We start from the raw sequence: 16,107 nt of genomic DNA, 5'->3' as shown, positions 1-16,107 counted from the left end.
CTGATAATCAGAGATGGAGAAAACATGCTCTTCTTTCCTCCCCTCTTCCTGCAGCAACATAATTCCCATTTCCAATAGTAAGGGAGAATTCTGTTAACCAGCAGTATTTTCTAATTATTGGTTTAAAAATTAGCTTTAAAAACAAAATCCAGTTTTTCTTTTAGGCTGGAAACTGAGAGGGTCTGGTGTTCTGGTAAGAGGAGAGGGGAAACCGGGCAGCTACAAGAGGGCTTTCAGATTGCTAGGCTAGCATCATTTTTAGGACATCGAGATATTTATAGGGTCCAGGCCCTGCTTGAACTCCTCTGGGGTGCAGCATCAGTAGATCCCGCAGTGACAACTCAGGCTGAACACACCAGGCAGTATGGGAGAAAACCAGCTGCAGAATGTGCCACCAAAAGGCATGGATAAAGTGAAGGAAAGTACCATGGTCAGTCTAGGAGAAAACGTTGCCAGACAGCTCATGTGCGCCAGACAGAGGGATGGCATGAGAAAAATTGGACTGTGAAACATGGGGAAAGAGAATCATCCGAGAAACTGAACAGCAGCAACGCAGTAACAAAACCCTTGCGATCCCCAAAGTTCCATTCCTGGCTGTGATCGCCAACAGCGACACCTCCCCTGCACAGAAGGATAAATTGTCAAAACTGTCTCAGGCAGATTTTCAGACAAGGGAGGGATCCAGTGCCAGGATCCAGCATCAACTTTGTCTAATGCAACTCAAGCATAAATATATGAGATACAGAAAAGGTTCAATCAGTTTTCAATTGCTTGATGGACACAGAAACACTAAGTTTTCTTTCCATAATGTGCAAATGTGATCAAAATGCTTCAGATGAATGGGTAATAAAAAGTTGGAACATGCTTGCTTTTGCTCTATTCTTTCTCGCAGCTTTCTTTACAGTGATTTTTCCTTAAATTTATGCTTTTGTATTCTAAAATGCTACAGTAATTCTAAAGATGCTCACGTTCTCACATGGCCAAGGAAACTTGCAATTTCTCCCTGTCCCTTTATCCCTCCCCTTTAAACTTACCTTCTTTTACTCTAAAGAGCATTGAACAAGCAGCATAGTACAAGGAGTCATCCACAATTGATAAGCTCTATATGCTTGCAATTGAATTGTCACAGCTCTTCCTCAGTAATGCAAAGCAGCAAGCACAAGAAAAAAACCCCAGGGGATGTGAGTGCGTGGGAGGGGAAGCAGGGGGGATTCAATTAGTTATAAGGATGGAGAAGCAAAAAGCTGATGTACTCCCACAACAAACAAATATTTGGAAAGGACACTCAGCTTCACCACCAAATTTCTTTGACTAGCTGGGTAAATCACTGCCTCTTGGCGAGGCAGCGACACTGGCTCTACACTTGAGACAAAAACTTCACCCCATGTACAGCTGGCATGTCAAGGTTCCCTGTGGTCTCACTGTCACAGACCCCACTGCTGTGTCTCACCTTTCGGGTGCCCTTCCCTTAAACTGCTCCTTTTTTCTGCTAAGTGCAATGTACATGAGCTATTCAAAGACAAATCCCAGAAATCTAAGATTAAAATAATAATAATAATTGAAAAAGTAGAGAGACAATCTTTCTATTTTATAGTAGATATAATTTAGCCAAAATTTTAAAATATTTTTTTTCTGATCTGACCAACTTTAAGACATTTTAACAATTATCTACACTGGTTAGGTAAAAATTACTAAAAAGCATAATCATGAAGAAAAAACACTTTAAAAGTGACATTTCATAGTAACAGCATCTTTTCAGTTAAAATAAAGGTTGTAGTTCTAATATATTTTCAAATGCAGACTTAACTCCAAATATTAATTAACAGGAGAACTGAGTATCCACATCCGTTCCTTAGAAGTCTGCATCCAGATGGAAGTCTCCCAAGGTCGGTCCTGATCTGCAGCCAGCCTTAATTTTTTTGCATGTTCAAAAAAGGATCAACACAGGACTAATGGAATTGGACATTGGAATGGAAGTGGAGAGCAGTACAGAGAAATAATATCATAATGGGAAAGTTTTTCCAGGGGAGAAGGACAACTGGGTCAGATTACCAGCAAGCCTACAATTTAAATTAAGGTAATCTCTGTATTTGCTTTTCTCACTGACCTGGCTGTTGTAAAGGATAAACCTCCACTAACATCAGCTCACGTTGTACTGATCCCCATATACAGCCTCCCTCCCTTTTTCAAAATGATTAAAATACCACTAGAGTATGCCTGAGATTAATTTTGCCCATTAACTTTTTACACATCTTATAAAAAATCCGATAAACAGAACAATTTCCAAACAAATCTTCCTCTATTAGTAGACAGGATATAGAAAAGAAACAAAAACCTCTGTGAAAATATAACCCTTTGCTCCCCCTGCCCAAGACCCGAGACAAGAATCAATAGTTACAAACTGCATATCAGTGACATTGACATTCAGCTCTATGCCAGGCACAGGCATCATCCTCCAGCACAACATGCTTTCTGGCCTAGCTTCCAATGTTCTTGCACAAGCATGAGCAGCCTTGATAGGGATTTTCCCACCTTCCGTCACGCTGGATGATCTTGATCAGTTGCTTAATTTAGTTTTATTGATTTCTTCTTCTTGGCTTGTTGTTTTGATATGGTACCCAGAGCAGATTCTGAACTGCTTACTGAAGGCTGAGGCAGCAGTAGTTTTCCAGACTGTGTTGGGTACTTGGTTTTCATAAGGACTTTAAAGAGGGGCTGGGACAGCATATGCTTCAGTTGCTTTTTCATTCCCTTCAGCATTTTTTGCTTCTGGCTTTCTTCTTGCTCAGTAGCTTTTCCTCCTTTGGAGAGAAACCAAAGGTATAGAATGTTACCACAAAATAAGAACTTGTATCGACCTGTTTCACCAGAGCTTCACAATTTTAGAGGCAGATACTAGTCTCAAATCTCTCTCCATCTGTCTGTCTCTCTCTCTCTCTCTCTCAAGAACATTCAGCTCCAAAACACTTTCAGTCACTGAGGACAATTGCTGGTCACTTAGGATGTTCACAGCAAAACAAGGTCAAGAAGAATCCTGACCACAGAATAACTATGTCCAAGCTGTCACTTTTCTGGTAACTCATTCCATTTCTCTTCTGGCTTGAGAGTCCAAAGACTTGGGAACCAAAGGAAACAGGACCCCAGTAGTTAAAGCTAAGAGCTCCTGGCTTGGGCAGAAGTTTCTATGAAAGTTGTTGCCTGGCACATGCCTCATTTTAGCATCAAGCAGAACTGAAACAGGAGCCCTTTCCTTCTTATGAAGGACTCATGAAGAACAACGAGGTGCTCGTGTTTCATATCAGAGGAGGATAATGAGCAGAAGAGAAAAACAAGGCAGGAAAAGACTGCAGTTAATGTGATCAGAGGTCTGAATTTGAGAGGAAGGATGGAATCAAGGTTTGCTGTCCTGTATATTGAAGATACATTATTAAATCCTTTTCAGAAGTATAAGTTGCATTTAATTTGTGGGTAGCATGACTGAGATTTTAATTTGCCTACAGCAAGTTATGGAAAAATCAGAGATTACTCGGTTAAGATTTACTCAAATCTTAAAGCATGAAGCTGGCAAGATTCTGGATGGCAATCATCAAATGCTTAAATCAAAAGCCACAACACACTTGGAGTAGAGGTACAGTTTTGAAAGCCATCTCAAAGCAGAGAATCTCTAGAGTATGCAAAAACAGGTAGCAAAAAGCTTGTTAGGTGAGAGAGAACACTCCTAACAGTTCAAATAGAGCACTGACTGGTGCTTGCTTGGACTGGGGTTCAGAACTAGCTAACCCAGAAGAAAAAAAGAGAGAAAGAAAAGAGGAAAAAAAAAAAAAAAGAAAGAAAAGGCAAATACAGTTCAAAATTGAAGTATCTGTGCATTCTGCAGCTAAAAGCATAATGGCAGCTTTAGCTGAAGTGACCTGGCCAGCAGTCCATTCAGCCTTCAAAGGATTGGAAAGAAATCAACCTTTTGATTCCTAGTATTAGGACACAATGTGGCATTTCACAGTTCACCTAAGAAGCAGTGCACACCTTCACAGCATCCAACTAACAGGCAGAGCAGCAAGGGTCCTGTACACTCACGCAGGCTACTGCACAGCCTACAGAATGTTTCATTTTAAGATATAAAAAATTATTCTACCTCAAACAGTTAAGGATTCAGGTGATGAATTGAACGTAAGTATTGCCATTTAGCTTACACAACCTAACCCACATAAAGTTCCCAGGATTTTTGTTGATTAGTGTTTCCTGGATGATCTCACATCCCAGAGCTGCCAGGCTCCTGTCCTGCTGCCTGGCTAGAGGAATAGAGGCAGAAGGAATAGGCAGAAGAGGAGAAACAACTTTATTTTCTTTTGACACAGAAGGAGTAAGACTCAAACACGACAGACCAAGCTGTCAGTTTATCCCCAACTCATTGCCAGAATATAAGCAGTTGTTATCCCACATCATGTAGACTTGTCTGTGACTTACCAGAATTGTTGCACCTCACTCCCTCACTTGCTTTAGTATCTACCCCACAATCACCCTGAGAACACAAGCACTGACTCCTACTACTAGGTAGCAAAACTCCTCCTGCACGTTTTAAGATACAGGAAGGTTTCTTCTGGACATCAGCGCTGCAGGACCAGCTAAGCACACCCATAAACAAGCATTTCTACTTGCCCATAAGGTCGTCATCATCAAGATCAATTTCAAGAGCCTCGGCAGCTTGCTGGAGCCAGGAGTTATGCTGCTTTGCCCGACTGTTGAAAAATTCAACCTTCTCAATCTGTCGTGCCAAATTCATCCGTTGCTGCACAACAAAAACATGTTTTAGGCATCCTGGGTAGATTCAAATGCTTGGCTCTTCTGTAGGAATAGAGTTTGATCCTACAGAGAGCATGTATTACAAAGCAGCTGAGGTTACAGCCTCATGGAGACATTATTGACTGCTCCCTACCACTGTGCTAGCATACCCCTACATAAATGCAGATCACTGCTTGCTAAATGTTTTCCTGCTTCAGAACCTGGCTAGGATCTGACTTTTAAGTTAACTCAATGACTAAATATGCCTAAATGCTAAATGACACAGCACTTCAAGAACATCAGGTGCAAATCTCAGTTCAGATATTAATTTCCAAGTTATGTAATTCCATCATTCAGCTAGGTCTTTACCTTACCAGTTTCTATAACAGGAGACAGCCACCAGCTTTACAACGCACACCCCCAGCCCCTGAAGAATTAAGTTCCTGCAGGCCCTGTAGAAGGAGTTATTCATGTTTTCAGAAACACACCTGACCATGATCAGGCACAGGTCAAGATACTCTGTCAGTCTCCTCAGCTGCTTACAGGTTAAATAGAGGTGTCCAGCAAGCTAAATCTGATCTGCAGCCTTCCAGCTGGGCCAAGCTGTCTTAAATCACTAGTCTCTTACAGAAAGAAAATCTGCACTGACAGTAAATAATAATCAAGCCAGTAGTAAGATCTGCTGCTTGGAACTTGTCTTATGTAATGGTTGAAGACACCATCATTACGTCTACTGAAGAGCCAGGTGCTACACAGTAACCTGCACAACAGTCAGGATGATTAAAACAGCAGAAACAGAAGAAATTAAACTTGGAGTTGGTTAATAACATGCTGTCAGTCAGTTCTTCTCATCAGATCAGTGCAAGTTCTTTTAAAAGGTGCTTTCACCTTTGTAAAATCGTGTCCAATTTTGGTCTCTCCTTCAGCATTTTTTTTAACTTGAACAGAGACGTGTAGAGTCAAACAAGGGGCGTGCTAATGGAACAGACATTAAGACTCAACAGCACTAGTTGTCTCAACTACTATGGCCTTTGATTAAGTGCAGGTCCAAGAGTAAATGAGAGTTGACCCAGGTGGAAGGCCCAGAGGCTGTAATTACAACTGCAAAGATATCTGCTATGGGGAAAGGACTGCTCTGAGAATATGAGAGAAGATTGAGATGGGGAAATTTAAGTATGGAAACAATGTTTATCCACCCACAAATTGGTAGTGTGTGATAAGAGCCAAGAACTACTCATCAAGAGGCACAGAAAGGACCTTTGAATAAACAGTCTCAAAAGAACAGATTTGTTTTAGTAATCAGACACAACCAGGGGGAGGGGTAAGTGGGGAAAGGAGAAAAAACCTCTGACACTAGTGAGAAAAAAATGACTGTGGAAATGCTTGTTTACCTTCCTGTTTTAGAAGGCTGCACAATATTTATATATTCCATCCCCAGCCAGATTCCCTTCTAATGCAACACCTAAATATGCCCATTTGTGTATGGCTGCTGTGACCAAAACTATTAAGAGAGTGATGCTGAGATTGGAAGTGCTCTCTTATGCAAGAAGCAGGAATGTTGTGTATTGTTTTGGAAATCCTAGCCATTGCTTATTTACATTATCTTATGAAACACTGTATAACAGGGTAAATTCTTCCTAATACAGCCAATATCTTATAAAAAGGAAGCAGCTGGTTCTGACAGGGCTGCTGTGGCATCACTGCTACAGGAACTTTAATGACTAACTGTACAAAACGAATATTTACTTTCCTGTACCGGAGCTGGGAATCCAATCATATGACGCTCTATGTCACAATACTGAAGAGAAATGTAGATAATGCTTATGTTATAACTCATTTACTGAGAATCATCATTAAGAGGAAAAAGGTAGACTGTACTAAATTTGAATTTCAAATCCAGATCCTGAAAAGTAATTTCACTTGAAACTTGGAAAAAACATGAAGGGAAAGACGTTGAGTAAAGCAGCTACTACTTGCACTGTTTTCTCCTTACCTTTACAGAAGTCAGGTACTTGGTTTCAATTGGGAAGAACGGCAGCTCTTCACTCTTCTCCAGGGTTTTATAAATTTTCCTAAAATTGACTAAGTCATCAGGACCAATCAATAACAAGCTCAGGCCTTCATGGGCCGCTCGGGCTGTTCTGCCACTTCTGTGCACATACAACTCGGACGTACGAGGAACCTGCAAATATTCAGACATGTCAGAAAACTGAATATGAGAAGTGAACAGCAGCTTATCATGCTTTGGCCAAGAGGCCACCACATATTCTCAGGCTTTTTGATAAACTGCCTTTTATATATACATATATACTGTACATAACAGAGCTGAAGGTAAGAATAGAAGACACTGTCTGGAGACACTTAGTTCCTTGGTTTGCTCATCTGTGCTTAGCTCTGAGGAGTCTTTCCTCACTTCAGACCTTCTGCATTTCATTTGCAAATCAGGGAAAAAAAAAAAAAAGTGTCCTCAGATTACAGGTATAGGTGAGTGTGAGTCATTTTACACTTTGGGATATCAAAGTAAAATCAGAGATGCCAAAAGCAGGAAGAACTATATCTATTAAGTTGCTTCTCATACAGTTGTGCATTTATAACATGCTACTCACCACTGACAGTCACTGCAGCAGTGAAATCCTTAAAACAAAGCACTATAGGGCTGTAAAAATATGATTAAATCTCTACATGAGATTTATATAGGTCTGAGAATCACAGCTTTAGAGTGTGCAGAGTTTAGATGAGCAAGTGCAGGCTTCAAAACCAGAACGGTAAAAGTAAAAACATCGGAAGTGTTTAACCTGGTAATGGATGACATGCTGCACGTTAGGAATATCAAGACCACGAGCTGCAACATCCGTTGTCAGGAGGACACAGCTGAGAAAGAGATAACACTTAATAATCATAAAATATAAGAGGAAATCATCTGCCGAAGATATGATTGAATACAAAATTTGCTACAACAATTTAAGAATCAGACTCGAACTGCCTCACCTGCTAGAAGCTACTTGCATGCCACTACAGAAAGCAATGTCAAGTGCTACATCAGAGGCCATCTTAAAACAGCAGCTCTTAAGGAAAATAAATTAACAAACGATTAATTTTGCAAGTTTATTCTCCTTCCAATACTTGACCTCACTACTTTACAGGATTCTGTTTTCCTATGCTTTTGTTCTCTCCCCACTCACAGGAACTAGTGTAAAGCACTATTAGATGACCTAATCCCACTTCTCAGCAGGGAGCTGTGCTCCCTTTATGTTCATTTTTTCAGTACTTTGCCCAGGCCAGGCTTAAAATCTCATTAATTTGCCATGGCTGTATAAGTGATGATGCTGTTGATCTTGCAGCAAGACACGGGGGCTATTACATGTTTTATCAAAACAAACAAACAAAAAAAAAACAACTACAACAACAACAATAAAAGAAATGCCATATAATTTACATAAAAGATTTAACTAATAATTTGTTTAAAGATTTAACTAATGATTTGTTTGTGCTGAAATGCCTTCTATCAAGTTTCATTTCTAAAGGTTCTATTAGTTAAAAGCTCGAAATATAAGGGACAATCCTGTTTTTACAATCAATGCCCCCTCACTCTGTAGAAATGAATGAGTTCTCAAAAAAGTCATGCTTTCATATAAAGTCTTTTTCAGAGATAGGAGTCTCCATAGGGCATGCAACAATTTGTTTTAAAGAGTCTGCTAGCAACTAAGAGTGACTTGAATGGAGCAGGCATTTAAGATTTTATGGCACTTGACTGCGTACCCTCTGGCTATGAGGTTCAAAGCAGTACTGTGCTCTAAGGCTTCTGGTTACACAGCACCAGGGCCAGAAATTTGCACCCCAAAGGCCATTCCAACACCAGCAGGAAACAACTTTGCGAATGACAGGACAGGCCCCTGACTGGCCAGACCTGACTGTCCACATCTGCTGCAATGCACAGCTGTCCCTTCTCTCACATTGCTCTAGCATTGCTCAGGAAGCTAATCTAAAACTGTAAAAATATAAAAGCAAATAGTCTTCTGATGATTTAGTGATATTAATCAATCTACAGCAAGAACAACTGAGCACAGGCACAGGAGAAGCATAGGATGGTTGTAAAAGCACACAGCTGGGAGCGGAGCAGGGGACTCTTCCTTCAGCAGGAATGAGCCATCATATGGTAACATAGGACAATTCAGGTTAAAAGAGCCCTCAACAGGTCTGTAGTCCAACCTGCTACTCAAAGCAGGGTCAGGCAAGAGATTGGATCAGGCTGCTCAAGGCTGCATCTTTCCGAGTCCTGAAAATCTCCAGGACAGGCTGCCTGCTCCAGTGCTTGGCTGTCTCCGCCAAGTTCCTTCCCATATCCAATCTGGACCTCTTTGGTTTCGACAGCCATTCTCTCTCACCCTCCTACCATGCACCAACCCTTAAAAAGCCTGGTTTCATCTTCTTGATAACCTCTTCTTAGGATAATTAGAAGGCCAAAGCTTCCTCTTTTCCAGGCTATATTAGCCCAGCTGCTCCAGCCTCTACGCACAGAGCAATTGCTCCTCAGGCATCTTGGTGGCCCTCCAGCAAATTCATTATAACTTCAACAACCCTGTGGAATCCCATTCCTAAGAGGAATAACCTGGGCTCACGAACCATAGACAGGTAGCCTAGTCAACTCCCCCAACCCACTTCTCCTCAGACTCACCTATTTCCTACCCCTCTTCATTCCCCCCATCCTTTCATATGTCTTATTTTGCACTAGGAAGCAGAAAGTCAACTTACGTCTCTCGCTCGGCAAACCTTTCCAGATTTTTTAGCCTTTGCTTCTGGTGCATGTTGGCATGTAAAGGAAGAGGATCACAATTTAAGATGGTGAGAAGAGAACTGAGGCGTTTTATACAGTCTATGCTGTTCGCAAAGACCATGGTTCTTCCCGGATACTGTAGGAGGAAGTAATAGAGATAATAGTCCTTCTCATTGGTATCACAGTGGATTCTGGTTTCTGTTAGAGTCTCAACGGTGGCCTCTTTCCTTGTCAAGTCTATCACCTTGGGTTTGCCCCTTATTCCTACTTTTTCCATTAGCATTTCTAGTTTGGTCGTCTTGTCAATTTTTTTAGCGTTCTTCTTCTGTAAAACTCTTGTGGGAGCCTGATGGACTAAAGTCAGCGTGGCAGAAAAAACAAATGTCTGACGTCGAGGGTTATACTGAGAATCATTTAACATTTCCAGCAATTGAGAGAGCTCTAAGAAATGACCTCTTTCAACCATTCGGTCTGCTTCGTCGATCACAAGGCACCTGCCGAATAAAGACATACAGTACAAATAGAGGAGTGTAAATAAATATAAATCTGATCATCTTCAAAAGAAGATTTCCTGCTGAAGATATAAGGGAACCTCTGCATATTAAGCCCAAAGGAACACCAGGTATGCCTGGGTAATTATAGTAGCCTTCCATATTTCTTAACAAAAAAACACTTTTTAAAGTAAATTTCAATATTCTAGTAAAGAAATAAAGTCATCTTACATAGTCCGAATTATTTTAATAGTAAATAAACATGATCAGTGGTCACTGATACCTCACGATTCTTCCCAAGCAGTTAGCCCAAAAGGCACCTTTACCTGAGCTGCCGAAGATCTGAGAGATGGGGATGTCTCTCCTTAACTAACTCCCACAGACGGCCTGGGGTGGCGATGACAATTTCTGGCCTCCGGTTCAGTACACGCTCTTGCTTCTGTGCAGCCATGCCTCCAACAAGGATGGCAGTCTTAATACCTAGAAGATATAAATAATTTGTCTCATTAATTAATCTGCAGAGTAGCGCAGAAACCCTACATTAACTGTAAGCAATTTGTTTCTGAACTAGAAGCCATCTACTTTTGGAAGCTCAGATATCACCATGGCTTCTTTCATCCTACCTTTCTTCAAAAAATACCCTGGCTGTTGAGGAACTCTTGGCTATAGTACTTGATTCCTCTAAGGCTAGTGGAACTAGCTGGGACTTTTCTTCACCACTGTTGGCTGTGCAACCCATGCTTGCAGACAGGAATTTGATCAAAGATGGTTTGAGACAAGGTCCACATCAAAACGCATTTCCTCTCCTATTACAGCATCTAGACTTTACTTAAGTAGCACATTTTTACATCCAAACTGCATTGCTCAGATCAGGACTGTACTATGTAAATTGATTATTGTTGGCTAGGAGTTAAAATTAGTCATGTAATCAGCTACAGACTGATGAGCACAGCAGGGTGTCTGAATGCTGAAGCAAGACGTGTTTAAGTTGTTCACTCTTCAATAATTACACAGTCACTACTGTGGGAGAAGGGGAAAGTTATTTCCCAGGTTTCCCTGTCTCAAACAGTTTCATATCCTTACTTATTCTAACAGCTGCGCTGACCTTCTCTCTTGGAAAAGAGTGCAGCAGGACAGAATGCTATCATCATTGTTACTTGGTGGAAATGCTGTAGCTTGACTTTCATAAAAAAAAAAAAAAAAAAAAAAGTCAGACAATTCAGCAATACCCTAAAGTGTCATTAATTTCCAACATCCTTAAGATTTAGGGCATCACTTCCTATCTTGCATCATCTAAAACTGGGACAAAGTTATGTGTATCAGGTTACCTGTGGCTGGGTATCTAGCACAGATTCAGTGTTTCTAAAACAACAGTCAAATAGTCAAACACAAACATGTTGGAGAAAATATTTTAAAATGTGGTATCTCACATTACCTCTCCACTTCCATTTGCATCTCATCCAGGAATCTTGCTACATTTCTCAAATGTTAGGGACTAAGAATTATAACTGCCTGAAAAACTACGCTAATTTTATACAAAAGAAACTGTGACACAATTCATGGCATAACACCAGAGCCCAGAATCAAACCCAGCAGCATCTGGGACGCTGCCATTGAGATCTACATACCTGTAAATTTTGCAACTGCATCAATGTGGTGTTTCACTTGAACGGCTAATTCTCTTGTGGGAGTAAGGACCAGTCCTAAAAGAGGTTTCTTCCTACGAGAGCCAAGAGTTTGTGTCTTGTCCACAGAGTCAAAATCGGTATTTTTCGGCACCTTCACATCGCCTTTCTTGAAGGTTGCACCATCTTCATCTCCACTGTCTTCAGCCTGTTGATGGGTTAATTCTTCTATTTCCTCCTCCTCCTCCCCCTGGGACTCTTTATCATCACCGTCATTCCTGCTCATCAAGCTGTTTGATTTTTGCCATTCCAGCACAGAGTGAATCATAGGAATTGCAAATGCAAGTGTTTTGCCACTTCCTAAGAAATAAAACAAAAGAGTTACATACTGACAGGACATTAGATTTACTTGAAGAGAAAAACAGCTACTAATCACATCCTGCTTTAGGACCAGATTTTAGAAAGATGTCAGCTTTATAAAACCAGAAAGTAAGCAATAGCATCTTCCCTTGATATAGCTCCTTGAGGTCATCAACAGTGTTATTTCCTATGAATCAGGCATCTTTCCAATCTCTGGCAGGTCAGGCAGATTAATTTGTTCTGAAAGCAGTTTTTAAAAGTCATAGTTGCAGCCAAGATCTTTTTAAAGAACCATATGCCCGTAAGGAGAATACCGTGCCCTAATTGACAGTCCTGATCAATGTTCTCCAAGTAAAGGAACAGCAAATGAGGCCAAGGGCAGACTGAAAAGTATTTGAAGGATTCACTCCATTTTCCATTTATAATACTGTGTTTACCACTTTTTGAGAAGTTATATTTTGACCTTTATCCTCTTAATTTCCTGACTAAAATTTGATTTAAAATATAGCATTCATGTTAGAGGGAGGAGGAGGAGAGTTTCAAAGAAAATAAATTCTTCTGTAAGTATAATTTCAGGAGTTCACTGTAAATTCCCTTGAGTTACAGTGTACCTGAGTCATGTCCCTGGCACATACTCCCCTCTGAACTTTTTTTTATATATATATATATATATACACACACACACACACACACAGAGAAATATAATCTATTATATATAAATATAATATTTAATAACGTATTTTATAGCAAAGAATTTAATAAATTATAAATATAAAAATATATAATATATAAACTATTTTATATATAAACACAGAAATATTATACAAATCCTGACATCAACCCTAGATAAAGTTCTCATAAATATCAGCTCACCACTGTGCCCAGGACCACAGTCCTGACCAGTTCTGCTGCAAGGTCTCCTCATGTCCCTTTTCCCAACTTTCTGCACGCCTGGGAGATTCCTTCTGCCTTGTACACTTGAAACAGAAGAGTTTATAATCTGCATTTGCAGAGCACTTACCCAACAATATTCTGGCCCATTAAGGGATCTCACAGTAATGCTGCATTACCAGAAACTCTATTAAGATGAGCACCACTGCTGGTGTTGAACAGAAAGCAGTGCAATCCAGCTAGGGCAAACATTCAAGCAAACCAGGAGAAAAAGCTATCTTGGTAGCTATGGGTCTTACGGCTCAAACTGATTTAACCTCTTCTAAACTGGTCAGAATCCCACGGAGATATAATTTGGAACTTTAGCCCAAAGCTTCACTAGTTGTTCACAGTTGCCAAGTGGCACTAAAAAAATGTGGCTGGATGCACTACAAAACCAACAGGCCATGGCTGCCACATCCAGGGTTTCTCACCGTCCCCTGTGCTGCTACCAAGGGAGGGAGGAAGGGGAGCTGGGGCAGCTGATCAGTTCCCTTCCACCCTGGGGCCCAGCACTGAGGAAAGCTCAACAGGCCTCTCCCAAACGCAGCAGCTCCCAGTGTCTGCACGTGCCCTCAGGTTTCTGCAGGACCACGATGTGTACTGGGCTCTCTGGAGGGAACTGTGATTTCTCTTGGAAAAAAACACAGGAAAAGAGCAAAATACAGTTCTAGTAATATAGGATTACACAAAATTAGAAGAGCAACAGAGAAGCATGGGTACATCCTGCTACTAACTGCACTTTCCATGTTACAGATAAAGGTGCTTGCTCTCCTCCCCAAAAGGCATCTCTTGCAGCACAAAAAAACATCCTTTAAGTTTCCAGTAGCATTTTCCATAAACACTCCCTGTAGGGCTCTCTAATCCTATCAACCTATCTTCTAATTAAAATAAAAATGCAAATGACTGCATATCTTATTAAAATCAGTTACTATACCTTCACGTTCAAGAGCAGTAAACGGCTTTACAAGATAAGCAGCGAGATAAGGCAGCTGGAACAGATTAAACGAATGCCAAAATGCCTTTAAATTAACGTGCATAACAATTTTGTTTCCTATTTTTAGTTTTCTATGGAACAAATACGCTGCACTAGTACTGAAGACAAAACTTCAAAGGTATCAGCAGCAGCAGCAGCAAAAAAAAAACCTCAAAGGAAAAGTAATGCAAACACCTTTCACTATGTTAAGATAATAAAAAACCCACAACAAATGTCATTAAGGTGAGCAATGCTGAAAGAGAAAAGCAAGAGCTGATCACAAAGTGGATTCAAGATATAACTTAAACTGAATGGAACAAAGCGTAAGCAGAAAGAATCACTTCAACTGGCAAAACCACATTCAGAGAACTAAAAGGAGGCAGCAGATAGGCCCATTTTGCTGCAATAAATACACAGACCATATTTAAAATAACTAATGCTCTGTGTCCAGTATGTCCTATTCCCAGCCCTAAGTGACTGCTCAATCTTCTTCAGAGGAACTTTACATATCGTACTTTGAAAGGATTAAAATCCTGTATCATATAAAAACGAACCTAAAATGCACCACCTTTAGAGGGAATTCAATATGCACAAGCTACAAGCTCTTCTACATATGAAAACCCTAAAAATGCTCTTCCTGTTAGGAGAGGAATGGGAAGCTCACTGCAAATTCTACCTGTTTCTGCAGCGCCAAGAACATCCATGTTATCCCGGATGGCAGAGGGCAAGGCTAGTGCTTGGATAGGAGTCGGAGCACTGAACCCCAGGGAACTCAGGGCCTGCAGCACCGGTCCAGGCACAAACAGGTCCTTCCAGGCAGACACATCAGCTTTGTGATCAGCTGACGCAGATAACACTTTTGTTGTCCAGTTTTTAACTTTTTTAGAAGTAGTTACTGTTGAAAGAGATTCCTGAGTTTGAGGAGTCTTCTGCTTAACTCTCTTTTTCTTCTTTTTCTTTGAAGCACTTTTTGTGCTTGACATATTCTCAGCCACATGTCCATGGTCCTCACAGTTCTCTTCTTTTACTGCTTCTTCACACTGGTCCTCTTTATCAGCTGGCACATCCACATGTGCTCCATCAGGGTCTCCACTTGTGCTTGGAACCACCCTGGCACTCAAAGCTTTCTTTTTCTTTCTCTTTTTGGGAGTGACAACAGGCTCTTCCTCCTCCTCCGTCTCTTCTTCAGAAGCATTATCAGCTTTTCTCTTCTTCCCTTTTACCTTCACCACTTTGGAGGAACTCACCAATTTATAGTCTGTGAGTTCCTCCAAGCAAACTATGTCTTTAAACTGCTCGTCAGCAAATAGATTGGGATCAATTTCCACATTTTTCCATTTTCCAAGTACTTTAATTCCTTTTTGTCTCAGTTTAAAGGAAGGCCTAAGTTCCTTTTCTTTTTTTGCCTTCATTTTCACCTAAAAAGAAATCAAAATAATCAGAATTACATTGAACACATCCACAGAAAAGGAAATGCAAGGCTTATTGTTTTCTTTCCTTAGCAATGTAAATAGGAATGGTCTTAAGCATAACTGCAGAGGAGCAGGCCTACATCTTGCTCCTGCTTCAGCACTGTTGGGAAACATCTGTTTTCCACTCTGGAGCATTCAAAACAGATGTAGGATGCAGTCCATGAACTTTATTTGACAAATTAGCACTAATTGCTCTAAACCACATTTTGCAATGCTGCCTACGTTAAAAGGAATCGTTTATCTCCTTCAGAAAAAAAAAATGGAAAAGGGAAACAGCATTTCAGACCTCAATGAAGTGAATGAACAAAATCCACACGTGCAGCAAAGCCTTTGAGCACAGACCTACGGCTTTCGTAAACCAACCAGTGTACTACGCAATTTATATTTTAGTAAGTTTTGCTTCTGGAATGGCCCCAGAAACCAGCCTAGAGCTGCACACGCCCGCCTCCCCGCCGCTGCGGGCCCCAGCCTGTGGCCGCGGGCAGGCCCGGGCGCCGCGGGCAGGCCCAGCCGGGAGCTCCGCGGCGGCCGGGGTGGAGAGGCCACCACCGCAAGCCCGGTACCGCTCTTTGCGCCCCGCCGCCGCCGAGGCCACCCCACAGAGCGGCGCTACGGGGCGGAAAGGAGGCGGCGGCCGCCCAGAACTCACCGCGAGCCACAGCGCCGGCCCCGGCGCCCACCACGTGCGTCCCCGGCGGGC

The 16,107-nt window shown here is 41.3% G+C and overlaps 1 protein-coding gene across 2 annotated transcripts; it reads right to left on the bottom strand.

The window, feature by feature from the left end:
- Window positions 1-1,762: 1,762 nt before the first annotated feature.
- DDX24 (DEAD-box helicase 24) lies at window positions 1,763-16,107 on the bottom strand. 2 transcript variants are annotated; one of them, XM_026046766.1, is made up of 9 exons: window positions 16,057-16,107; window positions 14,612-15,353; window positions 11,673-12,029; window positions 10,371-10,524; window positions 9,532-10,047; window positions 7,575-7,650; window positions 6,773-6,961; window positions 4,657-4,786; window positions 1,763-2,801 (listed from the first exon to the last, which is right to left on the bottom strand). In XM_026046766.1, the coding sequence occupies exons 2-9, from the start codon at window positions 15,345-15,347 to the stop codon at window positions 2,566-2,568; spliced, it is 2,394 nt and encodes a 797-aa protein (XP_025902551.1). In that variant the 5' UTR covers window positions 15,348-15,353; window positions 16,057-16,107; the 3' UTR covers window positions 1,763-2,565. The 2 variants fall into 2 exon arrangements, with proteins under 2 accessions (XP_025902551.1, XP_025902543.1); XM_026046758.1 differs by lacking the exon at window positions 16,057-16,107 and adding an exon at window positions 15,694-15,845.

Source organism: Nothoprocta perdicaria, unplaced genomic scaffold (assembly GCF_003342845.1).
Source record: "Nothoprocta perdicaria isolate Ctin4 unplaced genomic scaffold, notPer1 scaffold_108, whole genome shotgun sequence".
Lineage (NCBI taxonomy): Eukaryota > Metazoa > Chordata > Aves > Tinamiformes > Tinamidae > Nothoprocta > Nothoprocta perdicaria.
This window is presented reverse-complemented; position numbering and strand designations above follow the sequence as displayed.

Excerpts from the sequence above, each read along its gene's own strand:
- DDX24 (XM_026046766.1), bottom strand. The coding sequence starts at position 15,347 with ATGAAGGCAAAAAAAGAAAAGGAACTTAGGCCTTCCTTTAAACTGAGA. Across the intron at positions 12,030-14,611 it reads TCTTGGCGCTGCAGAAACAG|GAAGTGGCAAAACACTTGCA; the intron begins GTAGAATTTGCA and ends TTTATTTCTTAG. Across the intron at positions 2,802-4,656 it reads TGATGATGACGACCTTATGG|GAGGAAAAGCTACTGAGCAA; the intron begins GCAAGTAGAAAT and ends TTCTCTCCAAAG.